This window comes from Camelina sativa, chromosome 13, assembly GCF_030686135.1.
Source record: "Camelina sativa cultivar CO46 ecotype springtype chromosome 13, ASM3068613v1".
Lineage (NCBI taxonomy): Eukaryota > Viridiplantae > Streptophyta > Magnoliopsida > Brassicales > Brassicaceae > Camelina > Camelina sativa.
Genome location: NC_141892.1, coordinates 916,775 through 931,510, shown reverse-complemented (window position 1 = coordinate 931,510; position 14,736 = coordinate 916,775). Strand labels below are relative to the sequence as shown.

Sequence of the window (14,736 nt, the reverse complement as noted above, 5' to 3'; positions counted from 1 at the left end):
CATAAATATCTTCCCACCCTTTTACGTTTATCGTTATACCCACTAAAAACATAAGTCTATCATGAAAGCGCAACTTAATCTACCGAAATCATATATCTTTCGATTTCATCTGCGTGGACCGATAAGTGTACCAACACTACAACTAAGTGTACCATCTATGTAGACCGATAAGTGTACCAACACTACAACTAAGTGTACCAAAAATATCTGACGTACACCTTCAATCAGTCACCTATATAAATGTACCATCAAAGAATCGGTAGACTTTTTCCCAGTTCCCAATGTTTTTTTTTCACTAATGGCATTAGCCGTAATTGCATTTTTTCTCAACACTAGTTTGAAGGGTAGTATGGGTACAAAGTTTATTCTAGTAATTACCAACAATTGTGTGCTACTTTTGTAATAAGGAAGCTTTTATGTAATATTCTAGTAACTCTCCCAAAAAAAAGATATTTTTGAAAATAGACTTCAAAAGTGGGTATTTTTTAAAAAGAGAGCATAGTATGTAATCAGGAAAAATGCTGCCAATATAATTTGGGGTGGTTTATGATTAGGGATATTTATGAAAATGGGGCTTTTGTGGGCCAAATATTTGAGATTGGGTACTCTAGCCCAGACTTTTGGATTTAGGCATTTTTTATTAAAGAAAATTTCGTTTTTGCCCTTCTATCTTCTCCTTCGTTCTCTTCACCGGACAAACAATAACAACTTCTTTTCTGCCGCCGCCGATCACAATCCTTTTCTCTTTTTCCGACCATGCTTTCAAAATCATGGCTTCTCATCTTCCTAATCCATCAACAGTATCTCCGTCACTTTGACACCATATTTTTTGGCCTCTTAGATACAAACGCCCCAACACATCTCCAAACCAATGGATTTAATCTATTTCTTTTTGGTTGAAGAAAACTATACCCTAAGGGGATACTATCTAGTGAACCCAAGGGATCAATCATAAACATTGATCAAATCAAACTTCTCTTTCAATCTTCCATTAACCAAACAAGAAATTACAAAGGTGATAGAAATAATTGGGTGGGTTTTTTACCCATCGGAATAGACGGCGGCCAGGTGCATACACTGGGAGATATCGATTAATCTCTCACAGATCCAAAGAGATTCATCTTCCAAATCATAGATTAAGTTACAGGGAAAAAAATTGGGTTAAGAAAAGAGAGAAAATCGTGAGAGAGAAGAGAGAATTGTGAAAGAAAAAAGGGCAATGTTGTCATTTTTGGGCAAATTAAATACTCATTTCTGTAAGTCCGGATAATAATACTCAAAGAATTTGAGAAAAAAAAGGCTTATATATGTAATTGATACTTTATGATTATGAAAATATGAAATATGAATGAGGTATCTGAGCCTATAGGCCCATTGTAATTTGATAGTACTAAAGAAATCAAGAAAAAGGAAGCGGAACAAGTAATAACCCTTTTTATCCACTGCGATCTCCATCTTCCTCGTTAGCTTCGATTGATTGAGGTATCGCCTCAGCGCATTTGATTTTGTTATTTTTCCTTTGGATCATGACTCGATTCCGATAATCTTCCCTAATTCCTGTGTTGTTTGGTTTATTTTGATTTTTTTTTGTTTTAGGGTTTCTATTCATCCGATGGAGCAATCGCTTTCTCCTTCAGGTTCAGGTATCTCCCGATCGAGCTTGAGTCATATCCGATTGTTGTTTTATCTCAGTTTTTTTTTCGATTGATTGATTGAACCATATGCTTCCGCAGTTGATTCGAAGGATATGCATGGGCTTCTTGAATCCAATGCTTTAGATTCTCCCAGTCCCAGTGTTATCGATGTAATTCCCTTTCTTTTTTTTTTTTTACAGTAACTGAATCCAACGCTTTTGGATATATTCTTCTTCTAGTTGACTCTGGGTTTATTATTTCTTTTTTTAGAAAGAAGAAAACATGGTGGAATCATCGGCGGCTGAGAAAGTTGATACGGTTCCTAGATATATCCAGTTAGCTAAGGAGCTTCAGAGATCTATTCCAGTCGCATGGAATCAACACGGTAGCATCACTGAGTTTGACGAAGAACTGTACAACAACAGAAAGGCTCTTGTTTTGGAGAACCCTCAAATTCAGAAATTAATGGAGGTAAAAATAGCAATCGAATCGATATTCGAGGGCTAATCCTGACATTGAATCTCATGTTTCTTTTTATTTTATTTTATTTTATCAGTGTCAGGATCCGCAGAGCTCTCTAAAGGCTCTCGGGAACCCTGAAGCATCAGACAAATTTGCTGAGCTTATGGTGCAGCTGGAAAAAGATGCAGAGTTGGAATCTATAGTAGCTGAGATCAAAGCTTCTCCTCCTGCTGCTATGCTCAAGTACGTATTTCAAGGTGTCATTTAGAAAAACTATATTAGTTTTATTTTCTGTCCTGTATCATGGTGACGGAGTTTTTGTTTCCGGTATTAATTAATTAGGTACTGGAATGACAAAATTGTGTTGAAAAAGCTAGGTAAATCAATGAGTAGTATTGTTCACGACACTTCTACTCTCGGTGATGTGGAGGTAAACTCCTTCATACTCTCTCTTAATCTTTTACCTACCCTTAGTTGGGATTATTTACTCTGATAGTAGCATGCAAACTCACTGTCCATTGATTTCCTTTGACCAATCAGGATCTGAAAACTCTGGCATCTGGATCTGGTGATGATAACGATGAACAAGTCTCCGAGGGAAGGAAAGCACTGAAGATTGCATGTGAGCATACCAAAGTATGTCAATCTCTTCTTAGCAACAAGACAGAAATTGTGTTATTAATTCCTGACTGTGTGAGATTTTAGTTGGAAGCTCTTTTTACGGTTTTACAAACTTCCGCTTCACTTTACAAGTTTGTTACTTACACAATCATCTCTAGCAAATGTTGACACTAACCATCAATCGATCTGCCCTTTGCATGTGGTTAATTTATAGAAAGTTTTACGCCGGTTTAGACCCAAACTTACTCCGGTTGCGTTTTCTTGTAGATGAAATGTATTAAGATTCTTCTGGAGGCTGAGGAAAAGGCCAATGCGGTTGATAAGGGGAGAAAAAAGAAAATTCCACTGCATTGAGGGAGAGAAGATCGAGTAAAGCTTTGGCATGCAGTGTAAGTTTTCAACAAGATAAAATTTTGTTGATAACAACTTTAAATAGTTTTACATGACTCAAGAGTTGTTTGGTCTCTTTGTGTTTTGTAGAATTGACAGTAAAACTCCCATTGATGTTGCTTGAGAAGGACGCTTACCTCCGAGACCTTTGGATGGATCAATATAGTACTATAACTAGATTTTTTTTTTAAATAAAAATTTGACATTTGTTTGAGACCTTGGAGAGATTGATTGTGTATTTGACTTGGTAACCTGATCCCTCCTGACTTTTCAGAATTTTTTTTTGTTTTTTTTTTTGCTTCTTCCTATGTTGTTTTCTAGTTTCATCCTTACGCGCCACATAACCATTCACTTGTTTGGTAGCATTTGAGATATCAAACTTTGGTTTACCGTTTCAAAAGTTCGACATCAAAATGATACCCAAAAAATTAAAAAAAAGAATGCAAGATGAAGAGTTGACTTGCTTAATCCTCGAGTGTTGATAAGAGAAGAGATAGAAAAATACAAAAGAGTACATTGATTTAACACAAGTACAAACTTTCTTATTTCCTGAGCCTCGTTAAGATAGTTTTACTTTACTATCTAATTAAGATACCCTTAATGCAACTAATGATCGACTTAGCATATTACCCTTTATGCTAAGTCGATCATCAGTTGTAAGTGATATGATTTGTTGCAGTGAAGAAGAAGTATGTGTGGCTCTACGCAATCATTCAGTTCTGTTTTGTGTTCCTCTTCGCTCATCTCTTCCACTTAGCTGTAAGATTTGATGTGATGTCTCAGAGAAACCTTAATTTTGTGGAAGCTGGTTGAGTCCTCACACATTCTTTCATTAACTTGTTTTCAGATTAAGCAGCCGGTTATGTGTATTGTCTTAGCCACTATGATCGGATTTGGACTCACCATGACCGGCACAACGGCTGTTAATGAGTATTTGAAATGGAAGAGAAGCAATGCCCATCAGTCAGCAAGCACTTAAGTGACTCAACCACTGTTTCAGACAGCAGAGTAGATCTTCAGTGAAGCTAGAGTTCCCTAAAGGGTTGGATCGGTTTTTAGATTAACCGATTTTTTTTCTTTTTGGTTAACTGAACAATCAGGATCGAGTTTTCGGTTTAGCTTTAATCAATTTGTCTGTCTATGTTATGTGAGAGCAGATTTGGTTATTTGATGATATGTAAGAAGCAAAAAAAAAAAAAAATACATAATCAGAATTAAAAATTCATTATTTATATGACGTCACTATTTATTTTTAAAAATATCAAAGATATAATTAGATATCAGACTACAGAATTGATAAGATCAGAACAAATGTTGCAATATAATATTATTGTATTCTTACATCATATTGTTTGTCTTTGAATTTTTTTCTTTTTTTTCTTTTACATAACATATTGTGAAAGGCAGGCACACATGACACATAAATCATAATGAGCAGTGTATTGATTTGAAATCCCATATATCTTGGATAACACTTCTTCACAGCTTTTTGACAGGTCACAATAACACTTTTTTCAGTTCATTCTTAATTTTCAATCCTCACCCACCCAACCTCTCCCTTCAAAGCAATCTATCTCCTCTCTCTCTTTCTCAATTTGTACATACTTTTACTAACCTAAAAACAAACACTTCTTCCAATCTCTAATGACTTAGTTGATAGAATCTCATTTAGTTACCAAGTAATAATCTTCACACTAGTGAGAGAATCCTACTCTTCACCAAACTACATCTCTCTCTATATAACAAACCCCAAAACCTCTCAACAAACACACACACAATAACCACAACAATGGCTACTTCAAGAACACTCATTTCCTCCAACCTCTTCATCTTCTTCCTCGTTATGGCTACTACTACCAATGGTCAGGCTCCAGCTCCGACCCCTTCAGGTCCAACCAACATAACTGCAATCCTAGAAAAAGCTGGTCAGTTCACAATGTTCATAAGGCTCCTCAAAAGCACTCAAGCCTCAGACCAAATCAACACTCAGCTCAATTCTTCCTCGAGCAATGGCTTAACCGTGTTTGCCCCTACCGATAACGCCTTCAACAGCCTCAAATCAGGAACCTTAAACTCATTGTCCGACCAGCAAAAAGTTCAGCTTGTTCAGTTCCATGTCCTTCCCACGCTCTTGACCATGCCTCAGTTTCAAACCGTTAGTAACCCCTTACGCACGCAAGCTGGTGATGGCCAAAAGGGTAAGTTTCCTCTAAACATCACTAGCTCCGGTAACCAAGTCAACATCACCACCGGAGTTGTGAGCGCCACCGTGGCTAACTCTGTCTACAGCGATAAGCAGCTTGCCGTTTACCAGGTCGATCAAGTTTTGCTGCCATTAGCGATGTTCGGATCAAGCGCGGCTCCTGCTCCGGCGCCTGAGAAAGGTGGACCAGTTTCGAAAGGTTCAGCTTCCGGTGGCGATGATGGTGGAGATTCTACTGATTCATCAGACGCAGAGAGAATCGGATTCGGATTTGGGGTCAGAATCGCTACTGTGGCAGCCATTGCTGCTGCTTCTTCTCTGTGGATATAACTCGAGAGAGAGAGAGAGTTTTTATCGAGTCTCCATATTGGAAATTTTAAGAATAACAACGAGAGCTATAAATTTGTTGTACTTCGGATTTGTGTTATAGATTGTGTTATTATGTGTTATTGTTTTGATTCGAAATAATGCAACATTGCGATTAAGATTGCTCAAAACTTTTTTGATGAAAAAGAAAGGAAAATTTTGTTTTGGACTTTGGAGTATATTAGTTCATCCAAACTTACCAAATCAACTATTTAAACTTAGTTGAGTAATAAAGGTGTGTTAGAATCCTCAATCCTTTAATACACAATTATATTCTTGTATCCTTGAGTAAAAAAAGAAAGAATGCAAAACTGTCAAGGATTAATAAACATTTCATGTTGGGTACAGTTGTTTTTAGTCTTGTCTTTGATAACATTGGGTATGTTATCTCAAGGAAAAACCGAAGTAATTAATAAAAAGGAAAACAAAGGTTACATTGTATCACACAGTTAAAAACACCAAAGAGGGTTAGTCGTCTCCTAAGAGAAACCCTTATCCTTCTCCATATCCATCTTCTTCTTTTTCTTATTAAGGATATTAAATTACGTATATCATGACAGTTCCGTCAAGAAAACCGGAATCACCAGAGGCGAAATTGGCTCCGGTTAACATATTTGTCCCATTTGCATCTTGGCTAAAGGTACGGCACCGGATAAAGAAGTGAATCCTAGATTCTCAGCTACTCAAACAATAAAGAATAAGAAATGATAGATGGTACTATATACACGTGAATTAGTGAGTTAGGCTGGTAAAGTCGGTGGCGAGTTTCCCATTAGTGAAACGGCCAGTGGCATTGTGGGCGAAGAAGTCACGTTCATAGGGAGGGAAATTGGCCTTGACAAGGGTAGGGAGACGGTTTTTGTTACTGGGATCCATTCATTGCTAGTCTCATCCAAAGTTACCAAATCAACTCGCTAAACTTAGATGTTAAACTTAGTTGATTAATAAGGTTGTTAATACATGTTGTGTAAAGATGTTTCTCCTTTTTGTCTTGCCTTTTGATAAGATCGGCTATGTGATCTCTCAAGGAGAAACGGAAACCGAAGTAATAAAAATTAGAAAACAAAGGTAGCATTTGTAATTGCAAAAGCAGATAACGCATAATTAGTATAATTATTTTTAACATCCAGAGAAAGAGATTAAAGCAGATAATGATTATTGAGCATTTTCCAAGTCCTAAGGGAGAGCCTTCTACTTCTTCATCTCCCTCTCCACCTTCACCTTCATCTTCATCTTCATCTTCATCTTCATCTTCATCTCCCTCATCTTGGCCTTCTCCTTCTCCTTCATCTTCTCGTTCATCGTCCTCCTACTAGGTAAACAACCCACTATAAAAGAATAAACAACGAAACTATAATGAGAGGGTTTAAATTTGTTAACAAGAAGAATCTAAGAAGCAAGAGCAAATGTGTGTACTTGGGTGGCTCTCTCCATCAGAATTGGTGGTGCGCCACCTTCCTCTGGTTGCACCAGGTTTAACAACAAGAGTCCTTTCTCCCATGATACTTCCATTTAGTTCCACCGCCTTTTCAACACATCCTTCTCCTAGCATGGTAATGTCAGCTGCACTGTAAAAAAAATTCGACAGAGACAGAGACTTTAGTTAGAACTTGAGAGTTGCATTGGGAAAAAAAAAAAATTAAAACAAAATCTGTAGGAAGAAAGAAGCGACAAACTTAGAGAAAACATCAATTCTCCAGATATCTCCACATGAAGAGAAATGTCTACAGAGCGCCATCTTGAGATCAATCTCAGGAAGCGAATTGTCATATCCGGTAACGAGGACCCTAAATATTGATTAATTCAAGGAGAGAAAGAACCACATTAGCTAGCTAGAAAACATATATGTTACAGATACTACAAGAGTTAGTAGTACATCCTACAAAAAAAAATTGATACGCAGAAGATAATATTTATTAAAAATTTACCTGTATTTTTTAATCCAAGTCGAGGGATTACTAAGATCAAGGTCAGGAAAAGGATTAACATCATCATCGATCGGTAAGGTTGCAGGCTTAACGATTGGAGTCCATCCTCCGACGTCAGTTCCATTAAGTTTCAACGCCACCAGCGAACCTCACGAAGGCAACACTGATGCAATTTGAGATTATAATTAAAACATGAATGAGAGAGAGAGCCTAGAAGGAAGGGAATTAATAAAAAGCCACAAATAAAAGAAAGAAAAGGAAAGGTACCTCTTGAGGATACCCCTAGCAAAGTCTCTGGGAACATAACAAAGTACGATACGTCCACATGAAGAGAAAAGTTTTGACAACGCGAGCTTGACATAATACTCTGGCATCAAAGTGTCATATCCCTCAACGGAAACCGTCGTGAATGTGCTAATTGTTCAACAATTTGATTCTGATTGCATGCAAGGTGGAGATAAAAATAATACTACTTATGATCATCATCAACACAGACAACAACAAAACAAAAAAGAATCCCAAAAATAATATATATGTAAAATAAAATTTTACCGGGGTTTTGGAGCCTCTGCAACACTGTCATTCGAATCCTAAAAGGCACAAAAGATCTAATCAGAAATTCTACTCACCTCATATATATATATATAATACTTTTCTTACATATATAATTCATGATCAGAAGAAGATTACTTTGATGGCGATTTCTTCCATGGTGATATGTTGACAAGAGCGTGTATTAGCTAGGGTTCCAAATTATCTTTTTTCAGATCTAGGGATTTAGGTTTGAAGATTTATTAATTCTAGTCGAATATGAATAAATAGTAGTTCTGAAGGCTAATATATAGACGTTAAAAAAAAAAAAACGAAGGCGGCGGCGACAAAAAAAAAAAAAAAAAAAAAAAAAAAGAAGAAGGCTAATAGAATATATAGTTTGTTTTACAGAAACCTAAATGGAACCTCCCATAGTGGAAACGGAAGAGAGATGAAGGAACCATCATCAGGCTTTTCTTCGTTACCACAGGACATCGTTTTGAACTGTTTTTAAATCATTCTGGAATTCCAACATCGTTCTTCCCTCTGGGGATTCCAATTATTCAATCAATAAATAACCTATTTCTTTTATAGTAAAGACTCTTCGTTGGAGAGTTAAGAGGAACGAGGTAAAGGTGGTTCAATAATAATACCTGCCAGGCTCTCTGCATATTGCACATCCGCATACTTCTCCCCTGTTAAGAATAATTTACTGTTAAGTTAGAACCAAAAATCCTATGAAACAAGAATCAGGTTAGCACATAGTGCAAGATACGAAATAGGTTACTGACGAAATAAAGGTCTAGTTTCTATACCCATTCTCTAGGCGAGATTTGTCTCTGGAAACAATTTCATGTTCGCTAACACCTAACTTCCACTTCCAATCATCAACATTGGCCACGGAAGATGAAGCCTATAAACAAGTTCACGCAATGTATTAAATCCTTTCCCAAGTAAAAAAGTAGATCAAATAGAATGAACAAAAATAAATGAATCCTTGATAAGAGCAGGAAGCTGCTGCAACTTTCCGGACCATCTAGAGAAGCAACTAAGGAAAAAACAAAAAAAAAAAAACAAAAATATCAGTCTCCTTCTGATCTAAATCGTAACAATGACCCCAAAAAAAACAAAACTTTAAGCTGATTTTAACTCAATTTGTCTGTGGAGATTGGAGACAATATATTTTACCTTTTGGAGGACATGTGACATCTCCAACTGGTTTTGGGATGATCCATGGTGCCTGAAAGAAACAAGCCATAATTGTTGTTCACTGTAAAACAAAGTGTAACAAGACGTTAAAAGATGCCATTTAAGTATCAGGAATTACTTACAAGGCATAATAACTATCTGTAAGCAGCCTCCTTCCTCGAATCCACTAGCCATCACAATTTCAAATGCTCATCATCATGTACATATAGCAATGATTAGCCACACTTCAGTCAACAGAAGAAACATCTGGGCTATTCACTTGGGTCCATCTGATATGAGTATCCCCCATGGCCAACATCACTCTTCGGTTTCACCAAACTCCATAGCTCTCGTCTCAGCTACACAACAGAAAACATCACAAAGAAGACAAATAAAAAAGCAATATGACAAACCATCGAACAGAGATCAAAACGAAAAAACTAAGAAGAAAGCAAAGTTGGAAGGCAAACCGTGGAGGAGAAAGAGAGAAGCTGGATTGCGGGTAGAGAAAGCAAGAATGACATGTAGCAGACACAATCTCTCCTAAGTTCTGGCTTCATACATACATGTCTCGATGGAGAAGAGCACCGTTGACTTCAGCTTTGAGTACAAGGAACTCTAATCACGGACCTGAAATTGCTGGGAAATTGCGTGAGAGAGGGAAAATAAAAAACATGTAAAATAGAAAGCAGAGAAAAAACATAAAACCTTAGCCTTTGAGTTTGGCTCTGCAAGCAGCCTCTTTCCTGAGTCCACCAGTCAACAGAACAAACATCAGCTGGGGGCCCTTCACTAGGCTCCTTGTGTTATGTATCTTCCATGGCCAACCCAACACGCACCTACCAGAAAGAGACATGTCAAAACATATGGAACATTGTCGGATCCATAAGAAAAAGAAAACAATGAAGATTCAGAGTCAGAGAAACAGACCTTAGTATTTTTAATGTAGCGACTATCATATAATGGCCAAGAGATCAACGGAAACTTTGAATGGCTTCAAGGCATGAATCTCATCAAACATCCATGGAAACATAATATCACCTAAATAAATCCATGGCCAAAAAAAACAGAAAGAAAATATGAGAATTTGCAAACAAGAAGAAGAAGAAGAAGAAGAAAGATGGAAAGATATAGAGAGAGTGAGATTAGAGAGTACCAAGTTTAATTTTTTAGGAAAAGGTCTTCTAGGGCTTCCTCTTTAAGACCTGGTTTAGCAAAGCGTAGCTCAGATTCTTCTCCAGCAGCCATCACAACTTCACTAACTCATCATGTACAACCTGCAACATAGCCATGATAAGCCACACTTCAGTCAAGATAAATGTTTCCAAGCCAACAACCAAAAAGAGACAGGGAAAAAAATGGAACCTTGGCCACTAAGTTTGATATGCAAGCAGCCTCCTCGAATCCACCGTGCTGTGATAAATTTCCAGAAGCTGCACATTCAATAACTTCCACATCTGAATAAGGATTAACTTTAAACACGTAAAAAAAAAAGAGAAACAGTAAAGAAAAGGATTTTGAAATCACTTACAGAGATCAAGAAAAGGGATACGAAATTTCCATTCCATCGTTGTGTTGCTGCGTCATATAGTGTGCATCATCCCGGATTCTATGAAGAAAGTGAACCATCTAGAGAAGCAACAAAGGGAAAAAAAAACAAAAATATCATTCACCTTTTGATCTAAATCGTAACAATGACCCAATAAGAAAAGACTTTAAAGCAAATTTAAACTCAATCTGTGTGTGGATTGGAGACGGAAAGTTTTACCTTTCGGAGAACATGTTACATCTCCAACTGGTTTTGGGATGATCCACAGGGGGGCCTGAAAGAAACATGGTAAAATTAAATGCAACAAGACATTAGAAAATCAAACTGAGTAGTGTAAAAAGATGCCGTTCAAGTAACGGGAATTACTTACAAGGATTAATTGTTGTTCACTGTTTTATGATAAACTTTTCAGAAGCTGCATCATGTTCAATAAATAGCTCACTGAGTTTGACATGCAAGCAGCCTCCTTCCTCGAATCCACCAGCCATTAAAATGTCACAAGCTCATCATCATGTACAATCTGCAACATAGCAATGATAAGCTACACTTTAGTCACGATAAATGTTTAATCAAAAAAGAAACAGAGAGAGAGAGAAAAGAATGGAACCTTGGCCACTGAGTTTGATCTGCAAGCAAGCAGCCTCCATCCTCGAATCATCCACCAGTCAACAGAAGAAACATCTGGGCTATTCACTTGGGTCCTACTGATATTTGTATCTTCCTTCCATGGCCAACAACAGCCTTCGAGGAAGAAGAAGACAAATAAAAATCAATCAATAAACAGAGATCAAAACGAAAAAGAAGAAGAAGAAGAAGCAAAGTTGGAAGGCAAATCGTGGAGGAGGGAGAAAGAGAGAAGCTGGATTTCTGGTTGAGGAAGCAAGAAGGTGAACATGATTCATTACTTTCAGTGGAATAGTAAACATGATTCATTAGTTTCGGATGGAGATTAGAGACAAAAAAAAAACCTTTAGGAGGACATGTAACATCTCCAACTGGTTTTGGGATGATCCACAGGGCCTGAAAAGTAAAACCATATGTAACAAGACAAGACGTCAAAAACCAAACGAGTAAGTAAGGAAAGATGAAGCAAATTCAAGTATCGGGAATTATAGTTACACAGGGAATAATAAGTGTCTTGTCCACGGTTCTGAGACTACTTTAACCACAAACACACAAGCTGCATCATATTCAATAGCCTCCACATGTGAATAAAGGATTTAACTTCAAACAGGTTAAGAAAAAGAGAAAAGACAGTAAAGAAAAGGAATTTGAGATCAGTTACTAAACAGAGATTAAGAAGAAAAAAAAGATATAAATTTTACATTCCATCGTTGTTGTTGCTGCGTCATATAGTGTGCATCACCCCTCATTCTGTAACAATACAATCTGCAGATAGCTAAACACATAAAACTTTGAATATACTTGTGAGATCAAAGATGAGAAAATGACAAGTAGGTAAGTGTTTACTCAAATATACTCCAGCAGCGAGTAAACCACCACCCAAAATTCCATTTACATTTGACACACAAAGACCTGGAAAGCTATAGTAGGAACCAATTGAGCTGAAACGTGATCCATATATAATCAGTAACTGAGAAAATAGATAGTCTTTCCACTAGTTTCAGATGGAGATTGGAGACAAAAAGTTTCACCTTTTGGAGGAGAAACGTAACATCTCCAACTGGTTTTGAGATGAACCACAGGTGCTGAAAAAAACATGGTAACACCATATGTAACAAGACGTTAAAAAATCAAACGAGTAGTGAAAGAAGATGCAATTCAAGTATTGGGAATAACTTACAGGGCATAAGTGTTGTCCACGGTTCTATAATAAACTTTCCAGAAGCTGCATCATATTTAATAGCTCCACATCTGTATAAAGGATTATTGGTTGAGCGTATGATACAATTAGACAACAAAGCTAAATAACTTAGTACATTTAGGATCTGATACATTTACCTTTTGGACTGCAACTGGTTTTGAGATAATCCACAGGGCCTGAAAGAAAAATGGTAACACCATATGTAACAAGACTTCAAAAAAAAATCAAACGATTAGTGAAAGAAGATGCAATTCAAGTATTGGGAATTACTTACAGGGGATAAGTGTTGTCCACGATTCTATGATAAACTTTCCAGAAGCTGCATCATATTCAATAACTCCACGTCCGTATAAAGGATTATTGGTTGAAAAATTAACTTCAAACAGGATAAAGGAAAGGATTCTGAGATCACTTACAGATTTCCATTCCATCGTTGTTGTTGCTGCTCATATAGTGCTCTCAGTATATCAAAGCTTGAAACTTACAAGTTCCTGTTATGGGAAGCAGAGACAATATTGTTGGACTTTGAACTCCAATCTGTTACAAAAATAACTTGGCCATGCTGCAGCAATTCAAACAATGATTACTGTAAGGGAGAATCAAGTTAGGATCTGATACAGTAAGATAATAAAGCTAAATAATTCAGTACATGCACTTAGGATCTGATACGTTTACCATTTCGCACGATTTAGCTAACACGAGAGTTGGTAGCCATTCACCTTCTTCCAGGCGCCACACATACCTTCAAGAAACATTGCAACCTGTAAAAGAAAAAACACATGGTTGGTTAATCGAAAATATCCTATCAAGTATATCAAAGTATGAAACTTTCATTGGAATAGTGAACATGTTGCATTAGTTTTAGATTGAGATTAGAGACAAAAAAAAAGGTTTCACCTTTAGGAGGACATGTAACATCTCCAACTGGTTTTGGGATGATCCACAGGGCCTGAAAAGTAAAACCATATGTAACAAGACAAGACGTCAAAAAATCAAACGAGTAAGTAAGGAAAGAAGAAGCAAATTCAAGTATCGGGAATTATACTTACACAGGGCATAATAAGTGTGTTGTCCACGGTTCTGCGATAACTTTGCCACACAAGCTACATCACAATTCAATAACATCCACATCTAAATAAAGGATTTAACTTCAAACAAAGGATATTAATTTTCACCTCTCATACTGTGAAGAAAGCAAAAAAAAAAAAACAAAATATCAGTCACTCATTCCGATCTAAATCGTAACAATGGAAAAAAAAAACACAAACTTTAAGCGGATTTGTTAACTCACTCTGTTGTCAGTGGAGCGTAACTTGAAGCTCGAGGAAGACCGTGTTGAATGAGTCGGGGGTCTGTCAAAAAGACCATCATCAGTAGAATCAGGTTGCCTATATAAGAAAGAAACAAATCAATCAAAAAAATACAAACTTTTTAAAAAATCAAACTCGTTTCGAATCAAAACCCTAACTCAATCAAATCAAAAAATCGAATTCATAGATAAAATTGAGAAGAAGGCGAAAACAAAAAACCTCAGATTTGTTCAATACCCTAGTTAGTCGCCGTAACAACCAACCAACGCTCTCTCGCCATATCTTCAGATCGCTTCAGACATGTTTGCTCCTTGTCGACATAAGAACGAACTCTCTCTTACTCTTCTTTTTAATGTCTCTCTTTAAGGTGGTGAAGAAGAGAAGAAGAGTCTCTCTCTCTCTCTAATCTTTTGTGTCAGCAGCAAAGTGAAGATGAGAAGACAACAAGACCTCTCTGTGCTTATTATATATATATAGATAGCGAAGACAACCCCAACGGGTTTATATATATATATAAAAAAAGGAAAAAAACTCATATCTGATCACAGCCATTAGATGCAATTATATTTTAGATCCGACGGTGGATAAATCATTAAACAAAAAAGAAATATCTATAGAAGAAAATGGAAACAAACATATCTTATCACAGCCATTAGATGCAATCGATATTTTTGAACCGACGGTGGATAGATCATTAAAACAAAAAGGAAATCCTTTTTCTAAATCCAC

The 14,736-nt window shown here is 36.7% G+C and overlaps 3 protein-coding genes across 53 annotated transcripts; 2 read left to right on the top strand and 1 right to left on the bottom strand.

Moving 5' to 3' along the window:
• The first annotated feature begins 680 nt into the window (after window positions 1–680).
• Window positions 681–3,507, top strand: LOC104734332 (ankyrin repeat domain-containing protein 2A). 2 transcript variants are annotated; one of them, XM_010453878.3, is made up of 9 exons: window positions 681–1,482; window positions 1,597–1,643; window positions 1,734–1,804; window positions 1,905–2,105; window positions 2,191–2,339; window positions 2,439–2,526; window positions 2,637–2,732; window positions 2,985–3,106; window positions 3,198–3,507. In XM_010453878.3, exons 2-8 carry the CDS (start codon window positions 1,613–1,615, stop codon window positions 3,069–3,071), a joined length of 723 nt encoding a protein of 240 aa, XP_010452180.1. In that variant the 5' UTR covers window positions 681–1,482; window positions 1,597–1,612; the 3' UTR covers window positions 3,072–3,106; window positions 3,198–3,507. The 2 variants fall into 2 exon arrangements, with proteins under 2 accessions (XP_010452180.1, XP_087338681.1); XM_087482555.1 differs by having other exon boundaries at window positions 719–1,482; window positions 1,597–1,637.
• A 1,203-nt stretch (window positions 3,508–4,710) lies between these two features.
• On the top strand, window positions 4,711–5,845 carry LOC104734331 (fasciclin-like arabinogalactan protein 11). Its single transcript, XM_010453877.3, has one exon. The coding sequence runs from the start codon at window positions 4,897–4,899 to the stop codon at window positions 5,638–5,640; it is 744 nt and encodes a 247-aa protein (XP_010452179.2). The 5' UTR covers window positions 4,711–4,896; the 3' UTR covers window positions 5,641–5,845.
• An 886-nt stretch (window positions 5,846–6,731) lies between these two features.
• Window positions 6,732–14,471, bottom strand: LOC104734328 (uncharacterized). Of its 50 annotated transcripts, XM_087482572.1 has the most exons (35): window positions 14,227–14,465; window positions 13,989–14,085; window positions 13,747–13,880; window positions 13,595–13,646; window positions 13,347–13,458; window positions 13,114–13,259; window positions 12,972–13,016; window positions 12,835–12,873; window positions 12,677–12,747; window positions 12,528–12,581; window positions 12,343–12,437; window positions 12,198–12,271; window positions 11,992–12,096; window positions 11,841–11,892; window positions 11,480–11,613; window positions 11,243–11,392; window positions 11,092–11,146; window positions 10,855–10,952; window positions 10,689–10,756; window positions 10,480–10,600; window positions 10,254–10,364; window positions 10,032–10,162; window positions 9,794–9,953; window positions 9,467–9,682; window positions 9,324–9,375; window positions 9,169–9,183; window positions 8,951–9,048; window positions 8,789–8,830; window positions 8,551–8,681; window positions 8,157–8,194; window positions 7,872–8,040; window positions 7,605–7,767; window positions 7,353–7,463; window positions 7,093–7,239; window positions 6,732–7,004 (listed from the first exon to the last, which is right to left on the bottom strand). In XM_087482572.1, the coding sequence occupies exons 32-35, from the start codon at window positions 7,726–7,728 to the stop codon at window positions 6,868–6,870; spliced, it is 519 nt and encodes a 172-aa protein (XP_087338698.1). In that variant the 5' UTR covers window positions 7,729–7,767; window positions 7,872–8,040; window positions 8,157–8,194; window positions 8,551–8,681; window positions 8,789–8,830; window positions 8,951–9,048; window positions 9,169–9,183; window positions 9,324–9,375; window positions 9,467–9,682; window positions 9,794–9,953; window positions 10,032–10,162; window positions 10,254–10,364; window positions 10,480–10,600; window positions 10,689–10,756; window positions 10,855–10,952; window positions 11,092–11,146; window positions 11,243–11,392; window positions 11,480–11,613; window positions 11,841–11,892; window positions 11,992–12,096; window positions 12,198–12,271; window positions 12,343–12,437; window positions 12,528–12,581; window positions 12,677–12,747; window positions 12,835–12,873; window positions 12,972–13,016; window positions 13,114–13,259; window positions 13,347–13,458; window positions 13,595–13,646; window positions 13,747–13,880; window positions 13,989–14,085; window positions 14,227–14,465; the 3' UTR covers window positions 6,732–6,867. The 50 variants fall into 50 exon arrangements, with proteins under 50 accessions (XP_087338698.1, XP_087338716.1, XP_087338726.1 ...); XM_087482590.1 differs by having other exon boundaries at window positions 7,093–7,244; window positions 8,562–8,681; window positions 8,951–9,183; window positions 13,373–13,458; window positions 14,245–14,471; XM_087482600.1 differs by having other exon boundaries at window positions 7,093–7,244; window positions 8,951–9,183; window positions 11,992–12,052; ... (1 more) ...; window positions 13,373–13,458; window positions 14,245–14,469.
• Window positions 14,472–14,736: the final 265 nt, after the last annotated feature.